At 40.2% G+C, this 17190-nt stretch overlaps 1 protein-coding gene across 5 annotated transcripts; it reads left to right on the top strand.

Annotated features, from left to right (window-relative positions):
• On the top strand, nucleotides 1–13757 carry LOC106593768 (oocyte zinc finger protein XlCOF6.1-like). 5 transcript variants are annotated; one of them, XM_045698543.1, is made up of 5 exons: nucleotides 1–176; nucleotides 1161–1407; nucleotides 3274–3507; nucleotides 8614–8862; nucleotides 9468–13443. In XM_045698543.1, exons 2-5 carry the CDS (start codon nucleotides 1305–1307, stop codon nucleotides 10382–10384), a joined length of 1503 nt encoding a protein of 500 aa, XP_045554499.1. In that variant the 5' UTR covers nucleotides 1–176; nucleotides 1161–1304; the 3' UTR covers nucleotides 10385–13443. The 5 variants fall into 5 exon arrangements, with proteins under 5 accessions (XP_045554499.1, XP_045554501.1, XP_045554500.1 ...); XM_045698541.1 differs by having other exon boundaries at nucleotides 125–245; XM_045698542.1 differs by having other exon boundaries at nucleotides 152–448.
• The last annotated feature ends 3433 nt before the right edge of the window (nucleotides 13758–17190 follow it).

Raw genomic sequence — 17190 nt, 5'->3', positions numbered from 1 at the left:
ATTCCACAGGCCACAATCAACAGCTTGATCAACTCTATGCAAAAGAGATGTGTCCCGGAGGAGACAGCGACCCCTTCTCATGTAATGGGGTTGGGCCATCCCAAGGATCCCGGAATGCACGGACGGTGTTGGTGGGGGAACAGGAAGTTCCGGACAGAAGCGCACCATTCTTCAGTGTAAGGAAAGCGCCAAAACGGTGCAGTCAAGAAGATAACATTTGTGTCCTTTTCTATTTATTACTACAGGTATATAATAGCACGTTTTAACCTTCTAATATCGAAATAACATGTCATTCCATTTTAGGTAACACATCCGTTAAGGTATTATCACGTTTGGTAAAGGTTTGACGTGTTATTTTTGTGTCAAACTAAGTGAAGAACGTATTTTACAAGTTACATAGTTAGAGCTTTGGGGGTTTGTCCGAGTGGATGTACATCGTTTTCTCAAGGTAATTTCATAAAGAATATATTTACTTGAGATTTCTGAATTCGTTTTACAAGTTATTAGTTTTGTGTAAAATCCACGAGCTGGTAAGATGGCGGCGCCCCTCGGTTTGCGTCAACAGACTTCAGTGCAGGCAGTGAGGGTGCAGCAGAGAGACACCATTTCACGGTCACACTACTGTTTTGAAGCTGAACGTAGTGATTATCAGTTATTCTACATGTGTACTAACATTCAGACCCTTTAAGTTATCGTTGTCTTTAAATATTACTATGGTCTGTACGGAAATCCTTTTGGTTTATGATTTAAATAATACAGTGAAGAAACGGTTATTCAGGAAAATAGTACATAGTGCTGCCTAAAATACACTGCAACCTTGTACTAAATAGTTTTTGAGTCATTTATGCATTTATGTGAATTCAGGAAGTCTACCATAGATTAAGAGCTGATTTAAAGCGTCAACTTTGTCTAATGTGAATTAATTCATGTTTTGTTGTCAATGTTGAGCTACCAGATCTATGGAAATGAGATCAGTGTTTGACTTGGACAGGAGCTCACCGGAGCTGAGTACCTGCACCTCAATTAAAGTACCTGTTATAGAATATTAGCTCAAAGTATTGTGGCGCTCCTGCCCCTAAATATAAACAATATTTTTTTGAGAGTAAAGAAAGTGAACTGAGAAGACTAAGTTTTGTGTCTGTTTCTCTTTATTACTACAGGCCGACTAGAATTAAGTCAGTCCGGTAACATCAACAGTGAGGACAAACCCAGCCTGCCTCTCTCCTTCCACACTGAGTCCAAACCTACAGTCACTGGGTCCTGATTGTGACAGTGGAGCCCAGTTTGCACTGCAGGATCCAGAGATGGCATCAGTGAAGCTGGAAGACTGTAGTCAAACACTGGAGCTGAATGTCAACATTAAAGATGAAGAAGAGGAGGAGAAGATTGGGACATCTGTTTCTCATGGTAAGAGCAGGTTCTAACTAAGTTTGTGTTATTCATTCCAACTTCCCACTGTGTATGAAAAGTTGCAGTAGAACTGTTTCATGATGAACTGTTTCAATGAGAAGCTAGATGTTATTTCATGCTACTGACACTTGCATGGTTTGACACCAGTATTGTCAGCATTTTGTTTTATTCACTGGGTTATCTGGAGTGCTTAGAGTAGGCTAAAGAAGTGAAGTAGACAAACTGCCAGTGTTTTAAAGATCTATGAAATGAGTCTGTGTAGTTACTAACCCTTGTGATAGTGAGAGGATGATATGAAATGAGTCTGTGTAGTTACTAACCCTTGTGATAGTGAGAGGAGGATGATATGAAATTAGTCTGTGTAGTTACTAACCCTTGTGATGGTGAGTGGAGGATGATATGAAATGAGTCCGTGTAGTTACTAACCCTTGTGATAGTGAGTGGAGGATGATATTGCTCATAATTTTCATGACTTATGAGATACTTTTATAGTCGTTTTATTCCCCATTGCATTGCACCCGCCTACTGATATGAATACATACAGCACCAGCCTACTGATATGAATACATACAGCACCAGCCTACTGATATGAATGCATACAGCACCAGCCTACTGATATGAATACATACAGCACCAGCCTACTGATATGAATACATACAGCACCAGCCTACTCATATGAATACATACAGTGCATTCGCAAAGTATTTAGACCCCTTGACTTTTTCCACATTTTGTTACAGCCTTATTCTAAAATGGATTAAATAAATGTTCCTCGTCAATCTACATTTTACATTTTTTTACATTTTAGTCATTTTTAGCAGACGCTCTTATCCAGAGCGACTTACAGTAGTGAATGCATATATTTCATACATTTTTTTTCTCCGTACTGGTCCCCCGTGGGAATCGAACCCACAACCCTGGCGTTGCAAACACCATGCTCTACCAACTGAGCCACACGGGACCTACACACAATACCCCATAATGACAATGCAAAAACAGGTTTTTAGAAATCTTTTCACATTTATAAAATATTTAAAACAGAAATAGCTTATTTACACAAGTATTCCGACTCTTTGCTAGGAGACTCGACATTGAGATCATATGCATTCTGTTTCCGTTGATCATCCTTGAGATATTTCTATAACTTGATTGTTGTCAACTTGTGGTAAATTCAGTTGATTGGACATGATTTGGAAAGGCACACACCTGTCTATATAAGGTCCCATGTTTGACAGTGTATGTCAGAGCAAAAACCAAGCCATGAAGTCGAAGGAATTGTCCGTAGAGCTCCATGAAAGGAAAAATTCACAAGCTAGTAAAATGGCGGCGCCACTCGATCTGCATCAACAGACTTCAGTGCAGGCAGTGTGGATGCAGCAGAGAGAGACAATTTTACGGTTGCACTACTGTTTTGAAGCTAAATGTAATGATTATCGGTTTTCTACATGTGTAATAATATTCAGACACGTTGTTTCTGTCTTTATTTGTAAATGTTACTATGGTGTGAACAGGAAATACAATTGGTTTTTGAAGTAATACAGTGAAATACAAGGTTAAGGAAAATAGCACGTAGTGCTGCCGGAAACAAACTGTAACCTTGTACTAAATTGTTTTTGAGTCATTTATGCATTTATCTACTATAGGTTAAGTATTGTCTCAAAAGTATTGTGAAGCTCCTACATCTAAATGTAAACAGTACCGGCACCCAAAATGAGTATCGCCAACTATTTCAGTCCAAGTCAAGCACTGAATTAGATAATTGAACAAGAAAAAATATAATATATTTTTAGAGAATAAAGAAAGTGCCAGAACTTAAGACAATAATGTTTGTGTCTGTTGCTCTTATACTACTTGCCGACTCAGGTATGAGGCCGGTAACATCAACAGTGAGGACAAACCCAGCCTGCCTCTCTCCTTCCACACTGAGTCCAAACCTACAGTCACTGGGTCCTGATAATGACAGTGGAGGCCAGTTTTTACAGCAGGATCCAGAGATTGCATCAGTGAAGCTGGAAGACTGCAGTCAAACACTGGAGCTGAATGTCAACATTAAAGATGAAGAAGAGGAGGAGAAGATTGGGAAATCTGTTAGTCATGGTAAGAGCAGGTTCTATTTAACTTAGTTTGTTGTTCGTTCCAACTTCCCACTGTGCATGACAAGTTGCAGTAGAATGAGTGTGTGGTTACTATCCCTTGTGATGTTGAGTTGAGATATATATATATATACCTCATCATTTTCATGACTTATGAGATACTTTAATAGTTTCTTATTCCCCTTTTGTATTGCACAGCCTACTTACATGAATACGTACACGTAGCCTAGTGTTTAGATCGTTTTGCCAGTAAACGAAAGGCTGCTGGATTGAATCCCCGAGCTGACAAGGTAAAAATGGGTCGTTCTGCCCCTGAGCAAGGCAGGTAACCCACTGTTCCCTGGGCGCCAGAGATGTGGATGTCGATTATGGCAGCCCCCCTGCACCTCTCTGATTCAGAGGTTGGGTTAAATGCGGAAGACACATTTCAGTTGAATGCATTCATTTGTACAACTGACTAGGTATCCCCCTTTCCCATTCGGAAAGTATTTAGACCGCTTGACTTTTTCCACATTTTGTTACCTTACAGCCTTCTTCCAAAATGTATTAAATAAAAAATGTTCCTCATCAATCTACACACAATACCCCATAATGACAAAGCAAATCTGTTTTTAGAAATGTTTTCACATTTAAACTTAAAAAAACAGAAATGCCTTATTTACATAAGTATTCAGACCCTTTGCTATGAGACTCGACATTAAGCTCAGGTGCATCCTTTTTCCATTAGATATGTTTCTACAACTTGATTGTTGTCAACCTGTGGTAAATTCAATTGATTGGACATGACTTGGAAAGGCACACACCTGTCTATATAAGGTCCCACAGTTGACAGTGCATGTCAGAGCAAAAACCAAACCATGAGGTCGAAGGAGTTGTCCGTAGAGCTCCATGAAAGGAAACATTCACAAGCTGATAAAATGGCAGCGCCCACTCGGTCTGCGTCAACCGACTTAAGTGCAGGCAGTGTGGGTGCCGCAGAGAGACAATTTTACGGTTGCACTACTGTTTTGACGTTAAATGTAATGATTATTGGTTTTCTACATGTGTACAATTATTCAGACACATTTGTCCGTAGAGCTTCATGAAAGGATTATGTCGAGGCACAGATCTGGGGGAGGGTACCAAAACATTTCTGCAGTGTTTTTATTAAAATGTTTATTTAACTAGGCAAGTCAGTTAAGAACAAATTCTTATTTACAATGACTGCCTAACCCGGATGACGCTGGTTCCATTGTGCGCCGCCCTATGGGACTCCCAATCACGGCCGGTTGTGATGCAGCCTGGAATCGAACCAGTGTCTGTAGTGACGCCTCTAGCACTGAGATGCCTTAGACTGCTGCGCCACACGGGAGCCCCTTGAAGCGTTGAAGGTCCCCAAGAACACAGTGGCCTCCATCATTCATTATTTTTTTTACACATATTTATTAGTTCCAATTAGGACAATCAACAATTACAGAAACACTGTTTTATTTTGATGCAGCCAGAGGAATTGATTGAAATAGATGAAGGAATTTGGGCAGAATATTAATCTTAATGATATTTATTCTACCAGTAACAGATACAAGCAGTAATGTTCATCTGTTGATGGATTATGTTACACTCGTTACCATTGGTTCATAATTTGTTGAGCTCAAGGAGCTAATTTCTGGTGTGATTTTAATACCAAGATATGTGAAACCTTGTTCTGTATTCACAAATAGATGCTGTACAACTGGATTCAGTCTCTCTTGCTTGTTGATGGAAGATTTGGTTTTATTAATTTTAAGCCTAAAGAATGTATACAATTTTTATTAATTAAATTGGAGAGGGAAGAGTTCTTTAGATCTGTTAGGAATAAGAGGGTATCATCAGCATACAGGGCCACTCAATGTTCAAAATCTGTTTTAATTCCACTAATTGACGGTTGGGCCCTTACTGCAATGGCAAAGGGTTCTATAGCTAACAGAAAAAGTCCTGGACTGTCTGGACATCCTTGTCTCGTGCCCTGATAAATCTTAAAAGGTTGTGAAATGAAGTTGTTAGTGGCAACATCTGTAGTGGGGTCGGTATATCATATCTTAATCCGTTTTACAGAAGTAGTTCCCAAATCTCTTAAGCACTTCAAATTAGACCACTCAACTCTATGGAATGCCTTCTCTGCATCAAGTGAGCGTGTCCCAGTGGAGGCAGCAGCAGCTACCCACTTCTCCAGTGCTAATGTGTACATTGGGAGGTGCTGGAACCAAAAGTGAGCCTGAGAGGGGGGGTCTGAGGTACCAGAGCACATATTAAATAAAATACCTTTATAATAAAGCATTTGTTGCATTATCATGGCTTTAGCGTACTGGCATAGAGCAGTGGTGTGGCTCCGCTTGCAGAAGTTGCACACATGGAGTACATTTATTGTAGCCTAGAGTCTGGGAAAAATGTGGGCGTTTATAAATGGATTTCATGCAGTTCTACATCATTTTAGTTCACTGGAGACTTTTGCAGAATTCTTTTTAATACCTCACAGATGACCAAAATGACAGACTACTTTGACACTTAGATCAATAAAAACGACCTTGTCTCTAATCCATCAATAGCCTAGGCCAGGTGTGTGGAGAAACACATTGTACAATATGAGGAGGAAGTTATAGTCCTAAACAAGCTTTCCAGTTTCACTGACTCACCCAATGATGTGCAGCTCACTCACCGGACAAAAGCTCATCTCTCTCTTGCTTTACTTTGTAAAACAATGCTGTTTGCTCAATTGGCCTAGATGGAAGTTGATAACTTCTTAACATACAGACAGATTAGTATTTTATTTTCAGCAGGATGCATTTGCTTTACAACCTGTGTTTTCCAGTGACTGTATTAGAAATATTGCTAAAGGCCTGTTTTGGCTGCATGCTGTTCACTGACAGATTTGCCACACGTTCCTGACTGTAGACATGCCTTGTGATTTGGCTACACACAATCCACAGCTAGGCTATTTTATTTAAATTAGCTATTGATCCTCTGTAGCTAAATACTCCTGGTGTAGTTTTGGGAATTATTTCATTTCTTTCTGAACAGACTGCAGAGTGCTGCAGCACCTCAACACACTTCCCGCAGCTATTATTCTATTAGGAAATAAATGAAGAGGTGCAATGCTGGAGAGATGAGTTGCCAGCTCATGTCTATAACAGCACAGAGAGGGAGAGAGATCATAGAAAGTGAATCTCATTGTAGTTCTGTGAGAGATACAGGCGTGCTTCTCTCACCACAGCAATGGCCACCCTTGGTCTAAATAGGCTACAATGTTGCATAAACCATTAACCTGGGATGGCCCAACATTAATACATTCTTAGAATATCTGGCACATTTTCACATTATGTTTTTTAGGAGGCATGACAATTACAGAGGAATCCAAATGTAATTACTCTGGTTTTATTAGAATTTTTATATTGCAAACAGTGGAAATAATTTTTCATGCCACGAGGTAGGCTACCTGATCCTGGCAAACGGGTTCCTGGAACGAAAGACTACAAAACTGAGAGGTGCGGTTGGATCCGGCTCAAATTAAACACCGACCATTTCATATTATGGGGTAGGGCCATCCCAAGGATCCCTGAATGCATGGACGGTTGCACCAAAGATTGTTTATAACTAAACCAAGATGGACCACAGCCGGTCGTTTCCATTGGGAACAGATGAGTCATAGCGGGCAATGCCAAGCACGAGCTCCTATTGGCGCATTTTAGCACACGACCTGCATATTTCTTTTAGGGAACGCCTCTGTGAAGAACTCGTGTGCAATAACTCAATTCGCATCAGCGTTCCTTCTAAATAACGTGATTATTTCAAACTTTTGCACAGGGTAAAGTCTACAAATCTTAGTCCACTCTGTTCACAACAGATTTTAGTTTTGGTAACAGAAAACTGTATTAAGATCAGATGTTTCATCGATTAGAACATTTGCAGAATGTCGGCCAAAATCCATCTCGCTCCATCTTCTCCCACTGCTGGCCAGTGGGCTTCCTCTCACTACCATATTTGGCAGTGAGTGGAAACGTTCAGCGGATGCTTCACATTTATACTTCTGGTGAAATATCTGTCTCATTGTTCTATCTGTGGCTGTACTGTGGTAGTGGGGGAACAGGAAGTTCCAGGCAGGCACGCACCATTCTTCAGAATAAAGAAAGCGCCAGATCAGTGCAGTTTCTATTTACTACTACAGTTATGTAATAGCAGGTATAAACTTTCTAATATCAAAACAACATGTCATACCATGCTAGGTAACAAATCCGTTAATGTCTTATCACGTTTGGTAATGGTTTGTTATTTTTGTGTCAAGCCAAGTGAACGTGAAACTATTTTAAGTCACACAGCTAGAAACTATGTTTGTCTGAATGGATGTACATAATTTCTTCAAGGTCATTTAATAAAAAATCTATTTGAGTTTTGAGTTTGTTTAGCATGTTATTGGTTTTGTGTGAAATTCACAAGCTGGTAAAATGGTGGCGTCCATTCTATCTGCGTCAACAGGCTTCAGTGGTGGTGCAGAGACAATTTCACGGTCGCACTACAGTTTTGAAGCAGAACGCAATGATTATCATATGTAGTAATATTCAGACACATTCAGTTCTATATTTATCTGTAAATTATGGTGTGAATGGGAAATGTGATTGGTTTTTCATGTGAAATACAGTGAAGACGGTTATTCAGGAAAATAGTACATAGTGCTGCCTTAAAACATACTGCAACCTTGTACTAAATGGTTTTTGAGTCATTTATGCATTTGGGAATTTTGGAAATCTACTATAGACTTTGTGTAGACTAATTTTAAAGCGTGTACTTTGTCCAATTTGAATGAATTAATGTTTTGTTACCTACCTCATCTTTTGAAATGAGATGGACGGGAGCTGATTACTGCCACCTCAAATTTCTAGTGTTTGAGCTCATGTTCCTCTTATAGAATATTAGTTCAACAGTATTGTGGGGCTCCTGCACCTAAATATAAACAGTACCGGCACCTATTTCAGTCCAAGTCTAGCACTGAATTAAATAATCGAAGAAGAAGAAATAATATCATATATTTTTGAGAGTAAAGAAAGTGCCTGAACTGTCAAGACAATTACTTTTTGTCTGTTACTCATTGTTACTACAGGACGACTAGAATTAAGTCTGAAGCCGGTAACATCAACAGTGAGGACAAACCCAGCCTGCCTCTCTCCTTCCACACTGAGTCCAAACCTACAGTCACTGGGTCCTGATTGTGACAGTGGAGCCCAGTTTGCACTGCAGAATCCTGAGATGGCATCAGTGAAGCTGGAAGACTGCAGTCAAACACTGGAGCTGAATGTCAATATTAAAGATGAAGAAGTGGAGGAGAAGATTAGGAAATCTGTTTCTCATGGTAAGAGCAGGTTCTGTCTAAGTTTGTTGTTGATTCCAACTTCCCACTGTGCAGGAAAAGTTGCAGTAGAACTGTTTTTCTGATGAACTGTTACAATGAGAAGGTAGATGTTATTTCATGCTCTGAGACTTGCATGGTTTGACACCAGTATTGCCAGCATTTGTTTTATTCACTGGGTTATCTGGAGTGATCAGAGAGTAGACTAAAGAAGTGAAGTAGACAAACTGCTAGTGTTTTCTATGAAATGAGTTTGTGTAGTTACTAACCCTTGTGATAGTGAGTGGAGGACTCTTACCCACTTTTAGAATAGTTTAATTCCCCTTTTGTATTGTGCAGCCTACTGATATGAATACATATGTTACCCGGTACAGCCAGAAGAGGACTGGCCACCCCTCTGGGCCTGGTTCCTCTACCTTTCTTTCTTCCGTTTCTGCTTTCTAGGGAGTTTTTCTTCTATATCAACATTACTTGCTCTTTGGGGATTTTAGGCTGGGTTTCTGTAAAGCACTTTGACATCTGCTGATGTAAAAAAGGGCTTCATAATATCGATTTGATTAACATGTATATCACACCAACTGACTGGTTTTCTGATGTTGTTCACACAGGAGACCATGTTGAGACATTCTCTACATCCAGAGAGAAACAGCAGGAAGATCATGGAGCTAAGAGGTCTCACCGCTGCCCACATTGTGAGGAGATTTTCCCAATTTTATCAAAGCTAAAAATACACCTAAAAATACACACAGGAGAGAATCCGTATTCCTGTACTGACTGTGGGAAGAGATTCACAACATCAGGGAATCTGACAGTTCATCAGAGAGTGCACACTGGAGAGAAGCCTTACTCCTGCCCTGACTGTGGAAAGATTTTCTCTCGACTGGGCCACTTAAAAAGACATGAACGTATACATACCGGAGTGAAGCCTTACTCCTGCTCTGACTGCGTAAAATGCTACACAACATCAACTGAGCTAAAACTTCATCAGAGAGTGCACACTGGAGAGAAGCCTTACTCCTGCTCTGACTGTGGGAAGAGTTTCTCTCGACAGGGTTTTTTAAAAGCACATGAACTTATACATACAGGAGTGAAGCCTCATTCCTGCTCTGACTGTGGGAAGATTTTCTCTCAACTGGGCAACTTAAAAACACATGAACGTATACATACAGGAGTGAAGCCTTACTCCTGCTCTGACTGTGTAAAATGCTTCACAACATCAACTGAGCTAAAAGTCCATCAGAGAACACACACAGGAGAGAAGCCTTACTCCTGCTCTGACTGTGGAAAGAGTATCTCTCTACTCTGCAACTTAAAAACACATGAACGTATACATACAGGAATGAAGCCTTACTCCTGCTCTGACTGTGTAAAATGCTTCACAACATCAGCTGAGCTAAAGGTTCACCAGAGAACACACACAGGTGAGAAGCCTTACTCCTGCTCTGACTGTGGAAAGAGTTTCTCTCAAATGTGCCACTTAAAAAGACACCAAGGTAAACATAAAGGAGAGAAGCCTTACCACTGATCTGACTGTAGAAAATGTTTTAAAACAACAGCTGAGCTAAAAGGTCATCAGAGAACAGACACAGGAGAGAAGCCTTACTTCTGCTCTTAATTTGGCAAGAGTTACTCAAGTAAGTCGAATAGTATTTGGTTGTAAATATACCTTAGTATAAAAAGTAAAAGTGAATAATTTTAAATTCCTTAAATGAACCTCTACGTGATGGGTGTCCCTTAACCTGGACGGTTGTTGCTAACGTGCGCCAATGTGACTAGAATGATGTTGTATACAACAGCCAACTTTCCGGGACGTAGACATGTCTTTATGTGGGCAGAAAGCTTACATTATTTTTAATGTAACTGCAGTGTCCAATTTAACAGTAGCTATTTCATTGAAAAAATACCATGCTGTTGTTTGAGTAGAGTGCACAACAACTGTCATGGCAACTGGTTTAATACATTCACCTCTGAAGGTCAATAATGTACTTATATTCTGTAATCTTGCTCTGATTTGTCATCCTGAGGGTCCCAGAGATAAAATGTAGCATAGTTTCATTTGCTAAAATCTATTTTTATGTTCAAATGTAGGAACTGGGTTCTACATTTTTAACCCCTGCTGTCTCTGGCAACACACCCACCCTGCCCAGCCATCTAGATGTGTGAAAGTTCGTGTATAAGCTAATGATCCATCATGAATGACATTCCTGGCAGTGTGTAAACTTAAATGTTTTGTTTCCATAGCATTTTTGTATGTTCTCTATCATTTTGTACTTAAATGTATCAATTGACCAATTCAGAACATTTGGGGAACCTCCTGGCAGACTTGATACAGTGCAGTAATGTAATTCTTCACCGGATCAGTCAGAACCTTTGCACGCTGCTGCCATCTGGTGGACAAAATCTAAATTACACCTAGACTCCTATCTGAAAGTATGGCCTTTCTCTTGCATTTCAAAGATGAAAAAGAAAAACACAGGTATTTTGTTTATTATCTTTTACCAGATCTAATGTATTATTCTCCTATATTTCACATTTCCACAAACTTCAAATGGTATAAAGAATATGCATATCCTTGCTTCAGATGCTGAGCTACAATCAGTTAGATTTGGGTATGTCATTTTAGGTGAAACTTTAAAAAAAAGTGTATGATCCTTAAGTTTTTAAGCAAACCAGATGGCACAATTGTGTGTTGTTTTTTTTATATTACGGGATAACCAGGGACACACTCCAACACCATTTACCAACAAAGCATTTGTGTTTAGTCAGTCCGCCAGATCAGAGGCAGTGGGGATGACCAGGGATGTTATCTTGATAAGTGTGTGAATTGGACCATTTTCAAACCTGCTAATCATAAAAAAGGAAGTTGAGTACTTTTGGGTGTCAGGGAAAATGTATGGAGTTAAAAGTATTATTTACTCTAGGAATTTAGTGAAGTAAAAGTTGTCAAAAATATAAATACCTCCAAAAAACTTACTTAAGTACTTTACACCACTGTATGCATCCATGCCATGTGGCAGGGTGGTGGTGTGGGATGTTTTCAGGGCACACATTTGGACTATTGATAAAAGTTGAGTAAGGTTTGAAAGCATCCCTTCATGGCAGCAGTGTATCCATCTGCAAATGGATGCTTTTAGCAGGATTATGCCTAATGCCACAAGGTTTGTCCAGGAATGGTTCCAAGAACATTACTTCATTGTCCATCTGTGGGAGGAGATGGAATGAGCTATTTGGAGTAGATCCATTCGCAGCCAACTTGACACAATTGTTGGAAGCATTGGAGTCAACATGGACCAGCATCTCTGTGTAACACACACAACACCTTGGACAGTCCATGTCCTGACGAATTGAGGCTGTTCTGAGGACAAAGGGGGGTGCAACTCAACATTAGGAAGGTGTTTCAAATATTTTGTACTAGGGATGCACCGATATTACATTTTTGGCCAATACGCTATCCAATATTTTCCTTGCCAAAAGAACGATACCGATATTTAAAATGTTAACGGCCTTTTAAGCATTATACTACAGTTAAATAGTTAACACACACACGGACTCAGCGTGTCACTACAAGCCCTGGTTTGAATCCAGGCTGTATCACATCCGGACGTGATTGAGAGTCCCATAGGGCGGCGCACAATTGGCCCAGCGTCGTCCGGGGTAGGTCGTTATTGTAAATAAGAATTTGTTCTTAACTAATTTGCCTAGTTAAGTAAAGGTTATACACACACCACACCGACCAAATCGCTTGTTCACAGCATCGAGTACTTTTGTAAGTTAACCCCACGGTCTGTGTCGGTAGTTCTGTTGAGCAGGGGTTGCAATGCCATGAAATAGGGTCTCACGTCTGCTGCAGGCGCAGTTGATTAGCTTATTTCTCGAGTCAGATGTTCGAATGGCGCTAGGAGTGTGTTCATGTATCCAAGTTTTAAACACTGTTGAAATGTCTGCAGCGGTATGAGAACCAGCACATTCTTGAACATGCAATACGGCTTTCCTCAGTACGAAATCCTCGTCGACCCTCTGTACTGTCAGACTCAGTATGCTCATGGTGCTGACATCGCTGGTCCAAATATCAGTTGTGAAGCTAATAGCAGTGACGCCCATAGCTCCGGTAGGGCACCATCTGAAAAATTGTGTGTACCGGCGCTCGACCAGTCGGCGAAAGCCTTTGAGTTGTCTCGCTGAAATTTTCTTACTCTTTTCAAATGACTGCTTGACTTGAACTTGTTTAGTTGTTGGAAGTGTGGTCTTAGTATTTTTCTGCTTTTGTTCTGTGTAGCGCTGTATTTTTCGTGGCGTCATCTACCTACGTTATATAGCATGTCTGCTTTATTAACATCCGTTTTGCACATCAGTGTTAAATCAGACATCGGGCCGAAGTTGGCATTTTTAGCTAATATCGTCAGATTCCGATATGTTCAACGATATATTGTGCATCCCTATCCGTATATCATATAACGATGGTGTAATAATCAGTTTTTAGCATTAGTTTGGGTGGATTATTTTATTACTAAACAACTTTTGTTGAATGATAAACAAGCTATAAATCAACTACTTGTGTTTATTAAATTGTATTTTAATACTTGATTCATTATTGTAGTCATTGATGATGAATGTATTTGAATAACTTTGTTGAAGTTAATTGATCAACTGGCAGGTAGCCTGGCGGTTAAGAGTGTTGGGCCAGTAACTGAAAGGTTGCTGGTTTGAATCCCGAGCTGACTAGGTGAAAAATCTGTCATTGTGCCCTTGAGCAAGGCAATTAACCCTTACTTGTCTTGTAAATCGCTCTGGATAAGAACATATGCTAAATGACAAGAATATAATTATAAATGTTTGTACATGAATTTATGCTGGGCAACCTCTTTTCTCTTGTGTATAATTAAACGAAATAAACCGTTTGAAGTGAAATACTCTTTATACAGTTGAAGTCAGAAGATTACATACACCTTAGCCAAATACATTTAAACTAAGTTTTTCACAATTCCTGATATTTAATCCAAGTAAAAAAACGTAGTCTGGCTTTTTTTATGGCGGTTTGTTTTGGAGCAGTGGCTTCTTCCTTGCCGAGCAGCCTTTCAGGTTATGTCGATATGGGACTCGTTATAGATATAGATACTTTTGTACCTGTTTCCTCCAGCATCTTCACAAGGTATTTTGCTATTGTTGTGGGATTGATTTACACTTTTCGCACTAAAGTACGTTCATCTCTAGGAGACAGAACGCGTCTGCTTCCTGAGCGGAATGGCGGCTGCGCGGTCCCATGGTGTTTATACTTGCGTACTATTGTTTGTACAGATAAACGTGGCTGAGTTCTTTTGATTTTCCCATGATGTCAAGCAAAGAGGCACTGAGTTTGAAGGTAGGCCTTGAAATACATCCACAGGTATTGATTCAAATGATGTCAATTGGCTTTAGAAGATTCTGATAGGCTATGACATCATTTTCTGGAATTTTCCAAGCCTTTTAAAGGCACAATCAACTTAGTGTATGTAAACTTATGACCCACTGAAATTGTGATAGAGTGAAATAATCTGTCTGTAAACAATTATTGGAAAAATGACTTGTCATGCACAAAGTAGGTGGCCTAACCGACTTGCCAAAACTATATTTTGTTAACAACAAATTTGTGGAGTGGTTAAAAAACGAGTTTTAATGACTCCAACCTAAGTGTATGTAAACTTCCGACTTCAACTGTATATCTCCCTCACTAACATTAAGCATCAGCTGTCAGAGCAGCTTACCGATCACTGCACTTGTACACAGCCCATCTGTAAATAGCCCACCCAACTACCTCATTCCCATATTGTTATTTATTTTTGCTCTTTTGCACCCCAGTATCTCTACTTGCACATCATCATCTGCACATCTATCACTCCAGTGTTAATGCTAATTTGTAATTATTTCACTACTATGGCCTATTTATTGCATTACCTCCCTATACTTACTACATTTGCACACACTGTATATAGATTTTTCTAGTGTGTTATTGACTGTACGTTTGTTTATCCCATGTGTAACTCTGTGTTGTTTGTGTCGCACTGCTTTGCTTTATCTTAACCAGGTCGCAGTTGTAAATGAGAACTTGTTATCAACTGGCCTACTTGGTGAAATAAATAAAATAAAAATGGATGCCATCCGCCAACCCAATACCGAAGAAGCGTTAGACTTTAGTAAAATATTTATATTTTCTTTTTTTTAAAGTGTCCTTTCATTGTATATTATTAGATACAGATGAGAACATGATATCATGGTTTGTTATAGTTTTTAAGTTGATCTTTTAACCTTAACTATTTTACTTGTAAATGTAATGGGTTAGGGCCATCCCAAGGATCCCGGATTGCAAGTAAAGGGGAACGGGAAGTTCCGGGAATGCACGCACAGTTCTTCAGAGTGTCCGTTTCAAATGTATTACTACAGGTATATAACTAATAGCACGGTATATAACTAATAGCACTTTCTAATATCGAAAGAACATGTGAAAACATGCTAGCTAAACAAATCTGAAAAGGAATTATCACGTTTGGTAAATATGTTGTGTTATTTGTGTTTTTAAATCCAAGTGAACGTGATAACTATTTTACAAGTTACATAGCTAGAGACTTTGGGTCTGTCGTGAATGTACATAATTTCCTCAAGGTAATTTCATAAATAATCAATTTATTTGAGTTCGTTTTGCATGTTATTGGTTTTGTGTAAAATGGTGGCGCCCACTCAAGTCTGCGTCAACGGACTAAAGTGCAGGCAGTGACCGCAGTGACCTAGGTAAAGACAGTTTCAAGTTGGATATTCGACAGATATTTACGCTTTCAAACCACTTGAGCCACAGACTCCAAACAAGTGTCATGATGTTGGAAAAATTGCGCACAACATTGCACAGGTCTACTTTTCACGATTTGGACATTAATTCACTTTACAAAGCTAATAAACATGTCTAAATGTGAACAGCATTTTGTATTCCTAGTTGAATTAGTTAAGGAGCGTAAACAAAGTACAAACTTTTTTTTTCTACTATAGAATTTCAATAGCTCCTTGGTCATGTGACCTACTGACTTCAAACAAGGTTCAGAATGTACACTCAGTGGGCCTACACATTGCACATCCTTTAGTTTGTCCATTTTCATCTCTTATGTTTTTACATGACAGCCTCTTGGACCTAGACTTGGTGCTCTGGTACCACTTGCCGAGGGGTAGCAGAGAGAAAAGTCTATGACTAGGGTGGCTGGAGTCTTTGACCATTTTTAGAGCCTGCCTCTGACACCGCCTGGTATAGAGGTCCAGGATGGCAGGAAGCTTGGCCCCAGTGATGTACTGGGTCATTGTTCGCACTACCTTCGAGAGTGCCTTGCGGTCGGAGACTGAGCAGTTGCCGACCAGGCAGTGATGCAACCAGTCAGGATGCTCTTGATGGTGCAGCTGGAGAACCTTTTGAGTATCTGAGGACCCATGCCAAATCTTTTCAGTCTCCTGAGGGGGAATAGGTTTTGTCGTGCCATCTTCACGACTGTCTTGGTGTGCTTGGACCATGTTAGTTTGTTGGTGATGTGGACACCAAGGAACTTGAACCTCTCAACCTACTCCACTGCAGCCCTGTCGATGAGAATTGGGGTGTGCTCGGTCCTCTTTTGCCTGTAGTCCACAATCATCTCCTTTGTATTGATCACGTTAAGGGAGAGGTTGTTGTCCTGGCACCACATGGCCAGGTCTCTGACCTCCTCCCTAAAGGTTGTCTCGTCGTTGTCGGTGACCTACCACAGTTGTGTCATTGGCAAACTTAATGATGGTGTTGGAGTCGTGCCTGGCCGTGCAGTCATGAGTGAACAGGGAGTACAGGAGGGGACTAAGCAGGCACCCCTGAGGGGCCCCTGTGTTGAGGATCAGCGTGATGGATGTGTTGTTACCTACCCTTATCACCTGGGGGCGGCCCGTCAGGAAGTCCAGGATCAAGTTGCAAAGGGAGGTGTTTAGTCCCAGGGTCCTTAGCTTATTGATGAGCTTTGAGGGCACTTTGGTGTTGAATGGTGAGATGTGGTCAATTAATAGCATTCTCACGTAGGTGTTCCTTTTGTCCAGGTGTGGAGTGCAATAGAGATTGCATCATCTGTAGATCTGTTGGGGTGGTATGCAAATTGGAGTGGGTCTAGGGTTTCTGGGATGATGGTGTTGATGTGAGCCATGACCAGCCTTTCAAAGCACTTCATTGCTACAGACATGAGTGCTACGGGTCAGGTAGTTATTTAGGCAGGTTACCTTAGTGTTCTTGGGCACAGGCACCATGGTGGTCTGCTTAAAACATGTTGGTATTACAGACTCGAACAGGGTAATGTTGAAAAT

This window comes from Salmo salar, chromosome ssa17, assembly GCF_905237065.1.
Source record: "Salmo salar chromosome ssa17, Ssal_v3.1, whole genome shotgun sequence".
Lineage (NCBI taxonomy): Eukaryota > Metazoa > Chordata > Actinopteri > Salmoniformes > Salmonidae > Salmo > Salmo salar.
This window is presented reverse-complemented; position numbering and strand designations above follow the sequence as displayed.

What these genes read in the sequence shown, in the direction of transcription:
- LOC106593768 (XM_045698543.1), top strand. Translation starts at nt 1,305, where the DNA reads ATGGCATCAGTGAAGCTGGAAGACTGTAGTCAAACACTGGAGCTGAAT. An exon ending in TGGGACATCTGTTTCTCATG is followed by an intron (nt 1,408 to 3,273) that starts GTAAGAGCAGGT and finishes TTGCCGACTCAG; the next exon opens with GTATGAGGCCGGTAACATCA. An exon ending in TAGGAAATCTGTTTCTCATG is followed by an intron (nt 8,863 to 9,467) that starts GTAAGAGCAGGT and finishes TTGTTCACACAG; the next exon opens with GAGACCATGTTGAGACATTC.